This window comes from Camelus bactrianus, chromosome 9 (assembly GCF_048773025.1).
Source record: "Camelus bactrianus isolate YW-2024 breed Bactrian camel chromosome 9, ASM4877302v1, whole genome shotgun sequence".
Taxonomy (NCBI): domain Eukaryota; kingdom Metazoa; phylum Chordata; class Mammalia; order Artiodactyla; family Camelidae; genus Camelus; species Camelus bactrianus.
In genome coordinates, this window is record NC_133547.1 from 38,375,935 (window position 1) to 38,387,993 (window position 12,059).

A 12,059-nucleotide genomic window follows, 5' to 3' on the forward strand; every position below is an offset into this window, starting at 1 on the left:
GTTGTCTCAATAGCATTTGAATAATCCATCTTTTCCCCACTGCTTTCAAGTACCACCATTATCATTAATTAATTTTCAATATAGACTTGGGCCTATATCTTGATAATGGTATTACATTGGTTTGTCTCTCCTTGTCTGTGTCAGTACCACTCTTTTAATTACTGAAGCATGATAGTACATTTATCATACGTTTAGTCTTCCAATGAACATTAGAATATTTTTTTTCAAAATGGAAAACTTTTCCCATTGAGATTTTGATTAGTATATCATTGAATTTAGAAATTAATTTAGGAAGACTTGATATCTTAAGAATATTGAAGTCTTCCTGTTCAAAACCAAGTCATCTCCAAATATTTGTTTTATCCTCTTTTTTTTTTTATTAATAGACTTTATTTTTTAGAGCAGTTTCAGTTTCACAGCATAATTGAGCAAAAAATACAGAGAGTTTGCACATAGCCCTGCCCACCCACACATATATACTCCCCTATCCTCACCATTCCTCATCAGTGTGGCACATTTGGTACAACTGATGAATCAACATAGACACATTATTATCAGCCAAAGTCCATAGTTTACATTAGTGTTCACTCTTGATGTTTTACATTCTGTGGGTTTTGACAAATGCATAATGACATATAACCACCACTATAGTATCATACAGAATAATTTCATTGCCCTAAAAATCCCTTGTACTCCATTATTCATTCCTCCCCCTGACCCCCACCTCCCCAAATCCCTGGAAACCATTGTCTTTTTATTGTTTCTGTAGCTTTGCCTTTTCCAGAATGTCATTTGGCTGGAATTGTACAGCTTTGTATCCTTTTCCGACTTGCTTTTTCATTTAGTAGTATGTCTTTTAAGTTTCTTCCATGTCTTTCATGGCTTGATAGATCTTTTTTTTTTTTTTTTTACTGCACATATATTTTTAAATTTACATATATGTACTGTTCATTGTTTCTAAGGATGTTTAGAGCTTTAGCTTTTTAAACTTAGTTATCAAAGGAATAAAGCCAACCACAAAATAAGAATTAATTAAAAAATATACACACACCCTACTATTAACAGCAATATTATTTATAATTGCCAAGACATGAAAGCATCCTAAGTGGTGCACATCAATAGTTGAATAGGTAAAGAAGATGCAGCAGATATGTAACGGAATACAACTCACCCATAAGAAAGAAGGATATTTTGCCATTTGTGGCCCTTCACTCTTTTTTTTTTTGCTTCAAAAACCAGGATTTTATAACTGGCGTAAAACTTCCATTGCATCAAAAACAACAAGATACCTAGAAATAAACTTAATCAAAATAGTTACCTATGCTCTGAAAACTGAAATGATACAAAGGAATGGAAAGATTCCTTGTGCTCTTGCATTGAAACAATCAACACTATCAAAATGGCCACACTACCTAAAGCAATCCACAGATCCAATGCAACCCCCATCAAAATACTCATGACATTCCCCACAGAGCTAGAACAATTCCACTATTCATAAGGAACCACAAAAGACTCCAAACAGTCAAAGCAATCTTTTGTAGGTCTATTTTTTTTTCACTTTCTTCTTTTTGCTCTCTTTTCTTATGGTTTGATGACTAGAGAAGGTCCTTCAACATTTGTTGTAAAGCTGGTTTGGTGGTGCTGAAATCTTTTAGCTTTTGTTTATCTGTGAAGCTTTTGTTTATCTGTGAAGTTTTTTATTTCTTCCTTCAATCTGAATGAGAGCCTTGGGGGCTAGAGTATTCTTGGTTGTAAGTTTCCCCCTTGCATCACTTTAAGTATACTGTGCTACTCCCTTCTGGCCTGTGGAGTTTCTGCTGAGAAGTCAGCTGATAACCATATAGGAATTTCTTTGTATGTTATTTGTTGCTTTTCTCTTGCTAATTTTAATGTTTTCTCCTTATTTTTAATTGTCAATTTGATGACTGTGTGCCTTGGTGTGTTCCCCTTTGGGTTGAGTCTGTATGGTATTCTGTGCGCTTCCTGGACTTGAGTGACTGTTTCCTTTCCCAAGTTGGGAAATAGTTTGGTGATTACCCAAAAATTTCTCTCTTCTCTTTCTGGGACCTCTATAATGTAAGTATTAGTGTGCTTCATGTTGTCCCAGAGTTCTCTTAAACTTTCCTCATTTCTTTTCATTCTTTTTTCTGTTCTGCAGTGGTAATTTCCACTAATCTGTCTTCTAGTTCACTAATCCATTCTTCTGCCTCATTTAGTCTATTCTTGGTTCCTTCTAGTGTGTTACTCATTTCAGGGATTTTATTCTTCAACTCCGTTTGGATATTCTTTATGTTTTCCAACTCTTTGCTAAAAACTTCACTCTGTTCATCGCTACTCCTCTCGGGTTCTCTGAACATCTTGGCCATCATTACTTTAAACTCTTTCTCAGATAAATTGCCTATCACCTCATCACTTATTTCTTCTTCCGGGATTTTATCTTCTGCCTTGGCCTGAGAGATATCCCTTTGCCATCTCATATCATCTATCTTTCTATTTTTATTTTTAGATAAGCTTGTTACGTTTCTCAGCCTTAGAGAAGTGGCCCTCTGTAGGAGATGTCCTATGCATCCCAGCAGTACACTCCTCTCTTGTCACCCCAGGGTCAGCATCCAGCCAGTCCCAGTGTAGAGTCTGGCCTGTGATTGTGGATTCCTTCCACAGGCTTTGGGATTGTTGTTTTCTTATTTCTAGTATCTGCCCCCTGGTGAATGAGGCTGGACTAGAAGGTCATGCAGGGTTCCTAGCAGGAGGAGCCAGTGCCTGCCTGCTGCTTGGCGAAGCTTGGTCCTGGACCTTGTCATTTCTATTTGCATGAAACATCTTTTTCCATCCTCTAACTTTCAATCTGTGTGTTTCCTTCACTCTAAAGTGGGTCTCTTGTAGGCAGCATATTGTAGGCTTTTGCTTTATTATCTATTCTGCACTCTGTCTTTTGATTGGAACATTTAGTCCATTGACATTTATAGTAATTATTGATACATGTGTTTATTGCCATTTTGAACTTTGTTTTACAGTTGATTTAGTATTTCTTTTGTGTTCTTTTCTTTTCCTTTTTGGTTTTCTTTTTGTGGTTTGATAATTTTCTTTTGTATTATCTTGATTTCTTGGGGTGTGTGTGTGTGTGTGACTTTATTGTATGCTTTTGATTTGTGGTTACCCTGTTTTTCAAGTATGTTAACTCATTACTATATCTGTTTGCTTTAGACTGGTAGTCATGTAGGCTCAAACACATCCTAAAAAGAATGAAGAAAATGAGGAAAGTAAGAGAAAAAAATCTATATTTTCTTGCTTCCCTCTCCCACCTTTTATGATTTTGATGGCTTTTTTTTTTTTTACATCTTCATGTTTCTTCTCTTGCAACTCATTGTAGTTATCGCATTTCCAGTTATGGTTTTCTTGCTTCTATAGCTTCTGGCTTCTTTTCTGTTTAGAGTAGACCTTTCAATATTTCTTTTAGGATAGGTTTAGTATTACTGAATTCTTTTAGATTTGTTTGTCTGTGAAATTCTTCATTTCTCCTTCTACTCTAAAGGACAGTCTTGCCAGATAGAGTATCCTAGGTTGCAGCTTTTTCTCATTCAGGACTTTGAATATATCTTGCCACTCCCTTCTGGCCAGCAGTGTTTGGGTAGAGAAATCAGCTGAAAGCCTTATGGGGGTTCCCTTGTAACTAACTCTTTTGCTGCCTTTAGAATCTTTTCTTTATCTTTAACCTTGGCCATCTTAATTATACTATGTCTTGATGTAGGTCTATTTGGGTTCCTCTTCTTTGGGACCCTCTGTGCTTCCTCTACTTGGATATCTGTTTCCTTCTTTAGTTTTTGAAAGTTTTCAGTCATGATTTCTTCAAATACCTTTTCAACCCCTTTTTCTCTTCTCTTTCTGGGACCCCTATTATGCATAGGTTGCCATGCTTTATATTATCTCATAGGTCCCTTATATTGCTTTCATTGATTTTTACTTGCTTTTCTGCCTGCTGTTCTGATTGGGTGACTTCTGTTATCCTATCTTCTAAGTCACTTATTTGTTTCTCTGCATTATCTAGTCTGCTTTTGACTACCTTTAGCTCAGTTCTTAGCCACTGAAGTTTTCTGTTTTTAATTAGCTCCTCTTTATAGTTTCTATTTACTTTTTATAGTATTATCTGTCTCTATTAATAGTCTCTCTTATTTCCTTCAGTGCTTTTATCACTCCCTTTTTGGAGTCATGATTTAGTAGATGGTGAGGTCTATCTCATTGTTTATTCTTTAGGGGGACTTCTCTTGTTCTTTTAATTGGGGGTGGTACCACTGCTGCTTCATTTTACTTATACTTCTCTGGCTCTGTGGATTATGGAGTATCAGTAATGTACTGTGGTCTTGAAGGGCTTTTTTGTTGTTGTTTGTTTGTTTTTTATTTGCAGTGGGAGTATTCCTGTGTAGACTGTGTGCATCTGTTTTGTTGTGAGGGCTGTTATTGGCATGGATGGTTGCCATGCCTTTCTTCTGTGTGTGTTGGCTGTTATCCCTTTGATTGGGGGTGTAGTTGGTGTTGTGATCAGAGCCTGCCCTGATTGTTGTTGTTGAGTGGGGCCTCCTTTTTTGTTCTGTGGTTGTCACAGCCTTGACAGGGGCTGGGTGTGCTCCCCTGTTGCTGGAATAGAGGCTTCTAGACCTGTTTCTGAGCTGTGGTGTATGGTAGGCAGGGTTGGAGCACTTCAGCTGGAAAGAAGAGTCACTGAGTATACCTCTGCAGGTGATGTCCACTGGGAAGTGCCCTCTGTGATCTGTCACTTATTATTCAGACTTACACAGTACTTTTTGTTGACCCTGCCTTTGTCCCCGCCTTAGCTGCAGTAATGTCAGCCACCTGCTCTGGTGTCCCCCAGGTTCTGAGCCCCAGGAATGACCAGCACAGGTCCACCAGTGTTACCACCAGTGCTGTAGTGAGCATGCAGTCACACACCTGAATCCGTGGTGTGCCACACGGTCCACACAGACCCCAGCCCCACCTCCATGTATGGTACAGTATGCAGGCCCATCGTATACCTGCACTCGCCCCCACCATGTGCCAAAACTCTGCTCACTACCTGTTCATCCCAGAGGTGTAGATCGCAAAGGCACCAGTGGAGCAAATCCACCCGCTGCATGGCTGTAAACAAATCTCAGTCCCACCTGTGAAGTTACAAGTCTGCCGGATATGTATTCAGCTTTCAGCCCCACCTCTATGCAGCAGTGATGGCTATGACTGAGCCCTACTTCCCTTCTAAGAACACACCAACAATGGAGCCAAGTGGAGACAGCGGCTATGGTGTGGTTGCATTGTGCCCCTCCCCCGAATACACACCAGGAGTGGTGCTTTTTTATGGGGTCCCAGGCTTTTCTGTTCTGCACACACCCTCAGCCAGAGCTTACACCACCCTCCAGTCCCCTGAGGCTGCCTCTGTTCAGTGGGCCCCAGCCCTCTTCCTGGGCTTGTCACCAATCTCCAGTAGCTAGTCCCGGCTTGTCCTTGCTGGCTCGCATCTAGGGCTGGGATCGCAGGTACCCTCTGTGCCATTTTCTCTTAGCTCTGTCTGCCGGGCAACTGCCTTTTCTCCTCCGGGCCTCAAAAGCTCTGCTTCTGTCCCCGCTTACCTCCTGGCTGGAGAGGGAGTGTCTCAGCATGAGGCTGCCTTTATTCCTTTGCCCCTCCCTCCCTCCCTCCCCACAAGACTGGTTCTGCCCTGATTTTGTTTTTCTTTTTTCTTTCTTTTTCTGTTTTTCTCTTACCGGATTTTGTGAGAATCCTCCTGTATTTTGAAGTGAGAGACACTCTGCCAAAGTTCAATAGGTGTGCTGTGCGATTCATGGGTTTGTAGATGTGGAATCTTCAAAAAAAAAAAAAAAAGGAGAGAAATGAACATCTACAAAAACTAAAACTGACAAAGGCTGTTTGGTAACAAACTTATGGTTACCAGTGGGTAGAGGGGATGAGACGGGATAAATTGGGAATTCAAAAGTTTCACCTCAGGGGAGGTACCAAGATGGCCGAGTAAAGAGACTCACAGCTTGCCCTCTCCCACAAATACATCAAGAATTACATCAGCTTTTCTCTTTCTGGCTTACTTCACTTAGAATGACAATCTCTAGGTCCATCCTTGTTGCTGCAAATGGGATTATTTTATTATTTCAGAATCAGTGCTAGCATATTTTAAAACTTCTACATTTTGACAGAGTCTTTGAATTTCTTTTATTCTGAACCAGGAAGGAAAAACAACTTCAATCCCAGCTCCGTGGTTTTGTGAACTGACAGCGAGTCTGGTCAACCAGTTAACAGCTGCAGTCTCAGGGACAAAGACATGGGGACTCTGTGTGCATTGCCTGGGGTCACTCGGTGAGTGCAGGGGCCACGGCTTGGCCAGCAGGTGGCGGGCTGTGCACATCAGTCATTCCACTCACCTTCCCCGCAGGACTCAACACCGACCCACCCCAGTGTCCATCAGAGGACAGAGCATGACGTGACCTCTGCACTCATTCTGTTTCTTCACCGAGGTCTGTGTGTCTGGGTCATGGTGATCATATTGTGCCTAGAAATTCTGGAACTTTCTGACAGAGCCAGAGTTAGGCAGTGCTTCAAGATAAATTGTTTTCCTGTCACTATCGTCCCAAATCCTAATTGATGGCACCCAACTAGAGAAAGGATTCCTTTTTGACCTTTTTCAGGACTTGCTCATTACTTATAATAGGGTACTTTCCAAAGCCTGCCAGACGCGCGTGCGTAACATTTCTAATCAAAGTCTAACCAATCCCAGAAAACTAATTTCAGTGAAAAATGAAGTAACTGATGGACTAAGTCTAAATGATTATGAGCCGGGTGAAAATCCCATTTTCCTACTCAAAATAATGTGGAGCTGGAAAATTCAACTTCTGAGATTGTTTATGGGTTTGAATATTAATCTTCCTGAACATGCACCTTTTATTCCATCTGTAATTTGAATGCTCAAAATGTAATCATGTGTAAGAAACAAACACGAGCTCTAATACTCAAAGTAAAAGCTGCAAGTTCATAATTTGGTTCCTAAGTATTTAACAGTTCATCCGGGGAAAGGGACCAACATTTCCTGAGTACTACTATGTACTACTCTTTACTGACATCTTTTTCGTATGTTATGGTTCATTCTTTATAACAGTTCTCTCAGACACTTATCATTTATTACAGAAGAGGAAATTGATGCTCAGAAAAGTCACTGGCAGGGCTGGAGTTGGAACCTAGGTTGGACTGCTAAAACTTCCACTCTTTTTATGATACCAAATGGTTTAATTTCCTTATTAGAGAGATGGTCTAATTCAGAATCTGTAGTTTTGCTGCTTAATCCAATAAATGAGCCTGAATTATAGCAACGACCCAAATTGACCAGAAAATCCATCTGACAATGACAACCACAATGATGATAAAAACAGCTCATTTTATGTGTGTGTGTGTGTGTGAGGCACAATTCCACTTTATGTGCATGGTCCATGTGGAGTCTCACAACCATCCTGCGAAGTGCATGCTGCTGTGATGTTGACTGGCGGAGGCCTCGTGTGGCAGGGATGAGATGTGAACCCGGACGCGCAGTCCAGGGTCTGGGGCCATGCTTTTATCACTCTTCTGTACAGCCATCAAATTAAGTAGAACAGAGCAAGGCCCTGGAAGCCTAATTATCAACATATTTTACTTCCATTACTTGATGGAAGATGAAATACTTGAGTGGTGAAGGATATAGTCCCAGGTTAACTAGTAAATAAAGGGGGAGTTTGTATCACGGTTGGCAGTGGAGGTGAGGGTGGTGATGATCTGATACAAAGTCTGAAAGTCACACAAATGCTGCTGTGTTGAAGGGGAGGGGTAAAACAAAGGCAGCAAAGGCACCGGGCCTTCGCGTAGAGGGCGCAAGGCTGGCTAGCCCACCTTACTGTAATGAAATAGGGGAGACTCTACTGAGCATAGCTGTGCTGGTGATGGCGGACGGAAGCCGCTACCAGGGAACTGGCCTTTCCTGCCCCTTGGGAAGAACACACAGGCCAGCTCTGCCAAAGGACACTTGCTTCTGAGTCTCTCTGGCTTATCAGTTCATCATTTTCTGTGCAAAAGTTGAATCAAAATAGGAAAAAAAAGAATCCACTTTCTGACACCTGTCTAGGTAATATCTGAGTTCTCTTTTGGTAAGCGGGAGTGGGAGAATGTGAATTCCGTGTTCATCTTCAGCTGTTTAACCGCTGGCGTGTATCACCGCTGCTTCCCAGCTATGCCGCTTTACAGATGTGCCGAATCTCCCCCGCCCCGTGGAGCGCGGCGGCACAGGCCTGAGAGTCAGGCTGCCCTGGTGGGAACTGCATTCCCAACACTGCTGGTTACGTGAGCTGGGTCGAGCTGCAACCTCTCAAAATGCCAGTTTCTTCCTCTGAACACGGGGTTCCTACCTGCGGGGCTGCTGTAAGTTAGCGCACGGAAGGCGCCGAGCACGGCGCGTGGGTTAGCATGTCGGTAGATGTTATTTGCAACCACTGAGTATGTCTTACAGGTCACTGTTCACAGCTGTTCAGGCAGCAGTCCTGAGTTACACCAGATCAAAGTTAGGGCTTCCAGGCCCATGCTTATTTGGCTGGCATACGTTGAATTGTGTATGGAACTGTTCAATGGAAAGAGTCTTCAACTCTCAATCAATTTAATGCAAGTAGTAACTATTTATTGTATTGACATATTTACAAAATATTACAAAGTGAAACACCACTCTAATTCACCCTACTGCACGGGGCTGCATACAGGCAAGACAAAGTATCTGGAAAAACATTTACTTCTGTCTTTGGTATTAGAAATCTACACAAATTCGCAGCATTTAAAATTTTCAGTACAGAATATGAAACATAGAGATGTACCCGGTAACATCATGAGAAAGGGCTTTAGTAACCTCTGCCGGGAAACCCGCAGGTCCATGAAATGCAGCAAGAAGACAACACGCCACCGCAAGGGAGGGGGTCTGTTGGCTAAAACAACAAAGAAACCGCATAAGCTGTAACACTGTGCGCAGGAGTGTTTCCACGTGTGTGAAGCTGCTCTCTCCAGAACAACATCTGGCAGACAGTAACAGGTGAAACACTCCCCAGACAGAGCTGCAGATAAGACTTTATAGGAAAGAATCCACTCCAGGATACCCCTTGAGGGTATGACTTGACTGTACAGAACATTTTATAAAGCTCGATTTTATGATCATTTACACATATACAAAAGCTTAACTGGTTTTAGCAAATTTTTCTAAAACACAATCACAGTTTACATAATTCTGAGGTAAAGGTCCTGAATCTACCCTATTTGAGAAGTCCTGGCCCACGAGGGTCTCTGAGCGGGGATGTGTTCACTGGACATCGTCCTGGCGCGCTGCTGGGCTGGGGAGGAGGCCAGCCACGCCCACCGCCCTTGAGAGATGGTCCAGAATTTCTGAACTAAATCATTCCTAGTTTGGTTCTATTACGTTAATGCTTCTAATGTTCTTTTCAAACATGAAACACTCTCTGACTCTTGTCAGAACATGACTTCTGCCGTGGGGAAAATACTTCATCAGGAAAGGGCCAAGTTATTGTCAACTTGGCTGTCTTGACTGGGCACTCTGCACATCCCAGGGAGAATGGACTTAGACTCCTCACATGAACAGTGAAGACTTGGTCAAATAAATGCACCACACACTGGCCTTCCCACCAGTTAGCCCACACCCAGAAATGGCCTGCAGGTGGGAAGAGTCTCAGAGCCAGAAGCCACTGTAAGACCAGAAAAGTCCAGGGACCCTCCTCCTGTCCCCGAAATGCATGAAGGACCTCGCTGTGCTTTACTTCAGAAATCCTCAACAGCCTTGTTTGTGCTACTGCAAATATTCCAGGGAGATGTGAGAACCAGCAAGTAGGTCCCAGGTATTTTTTTGGAGGGCGGGAGAGGTGGTGGGGGAGAAAAAAGCATATGTTAATAGATGTTGCGTCTCTAAAACGACTTACTTAAAAATCGCAGCCCTTGATCTGTTTCTGTAAACAGTGCCACACTTAGTGCAGGTTATTTACAACTACCTAAAACGTTCTCAGCCAAGATTCTCTCATAAAGCACATTTCCACAGTAACCCTAAGAAATCATGGCGGTTCTGAAGATTTACTAGGAAGACATTCTTTTGTGCACACTCTTGTAGGTTTTCTTTTTATGAAGTTTGCAAATACAATCAGGACATCAGATGAATAGTTAACCCCCCTGCGATCTATCACTTAAGAGGCAAACCTGAGCCTCTGCCTCTCGTGTTTTACCGCGAGTAACGTCTGGGGGTAAAAGTGCTTGCCAGGCAGTGAGCCACCTTGTGAGGCAATTTAAGACAAGTGCTGCTGGACCTTTCCAATAAACCGCCCCAGTGGCAGAACTCTTAATTTTAATATACGCTCGGAAGGGCAAAATCAACCTGCTGCTGCTCTGTACCATCAGAAACTCTGGTGAATGGCACGTGAGAAGAAAGTAAATACGTGCTAAGCATTTACTGACGGCTGGCGTTCCTGGCGTCTGACTGGACGAAGTAAAAAGAAGCATGAACCAGTGTGTGTGTGCAGGGCTCTTCTGGGAAGAAGGGCCTTTGGCTCTGCCCTGGTCTCTGGTGACGACAGACTGGCAGGCTGATTCTTGCGCAGCTCCAGGCAAGCCATTAATCTGTCAGCAGCAGCATCTTTAGAAATCCCAGCGTTAGGACTTGGGAAGGGACGGGGGGAAGGGTGCTGAATAGCCAGAAAGGCAGCTTCTTACACCCTTCAGTGACTTCATAATGCTGCGCAGGCTTCTGTTTATCCTTTCTCTGAGAGTCCCGGTGCAGGGTGCAACGCTGGATTGGAATTTATTCATCCTCTTCCACATACGTGGATGGAAACCAGCCCACCTGGAAAAGAAAAACCACCAACACAGCAACGTGACTTTGTATCTGGCACTTCAAAGGGTTCTGCAAACAGAGCATGTCATTTTCATAACACCCTGAAATTAAGCTGGGGTTTTATGCTCACTGCAGGTGAAGAGGATTGGTTTAAACTACTCCTGAAAGCCCAGCAGAGTGAATGATAGCCATGATGGAATAAAATATGCTTCAACGGTGTTCTAATCTGCTAGCACACAAATAAATATATAAACTAAGGGGCTCTACTATTTAATGCTTCCTGTTTCTGCAGTAGAACAAGATACAAAGACAGAGGTCCTATGCCCCACTCTTTCCAATGTAACTCTAGACTTAAAAGGTGGCTTAGAGACTGAAAAGAACTGATAGACTCCTCAACCCTTTCCCCAACAGGAAGCCACCAAACTTGCCCAAGAAAACCTTCTTTATGGCACTGTCACAGTCATTCAACACACTGTCCTTGTGTGACTAACTTCACTGTGGAACACCCCCCGTCTCGAGCCAGGGCTGGATGCGTATAGGGGCTCCCCCGCCCCCAGCACCACCGTGGGTGCCCACGGCTGCCCCGCCCACGTCGTTCATGTGACAAGCCCGTGGGGAGGGACAGCTCACCCTGCCGTTCACTTCTCCTCTCCACCAGCCGTTCGCACTCATCTTCGTGTAAATCTTCACCACGTCTCCTTTCAACAGGGACAGTTCTCGCATATCTCTTGCACAGAAGTCATACCTGGCGATGGCAATGCCCAGCACCTTTGGACTTAACACTGTAAAGAATTGATAGGGTCAGAACTGATTTGCAGTTTCCTGACCACAAGAACCTAATCAGATGAATGTCATAGATGCAATCAAAATGCGCGGCCGTGATTCCATCACAGACCAGTGAGAATGGCAGAAGGGCTTGAAAGCAGCAGAATTGCTGTTTCAATTCAGTCAGTTGCAGTCAAGTTCATTTCAGAAAGTTTAAAAAAAAAAAAAAAACCACCGTTCTGTTTTCACATTCTTTATAGGGACTTCAAAACAGGGACTAATTTTTGTAGTTTAAAAAAAGACGATTATTTAAGTTACTATCTAAGGAGACAGAATCTAAGATAACCAGTATAAATTTCCTATTGACGGCACTGTGATCCACTTTTAACTAGAATCTCTAAAAGGT

General features: G+C 42.7%; 1 protein-coding gene across 2 annotated transcripts in view; it reads right to left on the reverse strand.

Moving 5' to 3' along the window:
- Positions 1–8,663: 8,663 nt before the first annotated feature.
- The window catches only part of VAV3 (vav guanine nucleotide exchange factor 3), a 334,983-nt gene continuing 331,587 nt past the window's right edge, over positions 8,664–12,059 (reverse strand). For both annotated transcript variants that reach the window (XM_010945807.3, XM_074370077.1), the window contains 2 exons: positions 11,519–11,670; positions 8,664–10,897 (listed from right to left, as the gene is read on the reverse strand). In XM_010945807.3, the coding sequence (XP_010944109.2) occupies positions 10,856–10,897; positions 11,519–11,670 (194 nt within the window). In that variant the 3' untranslated portion in view covers positions 8,664–10,855. The remainder of the gene's footprint in view (positions 10,898–11,518; positions 11,671–12,059) is intronic.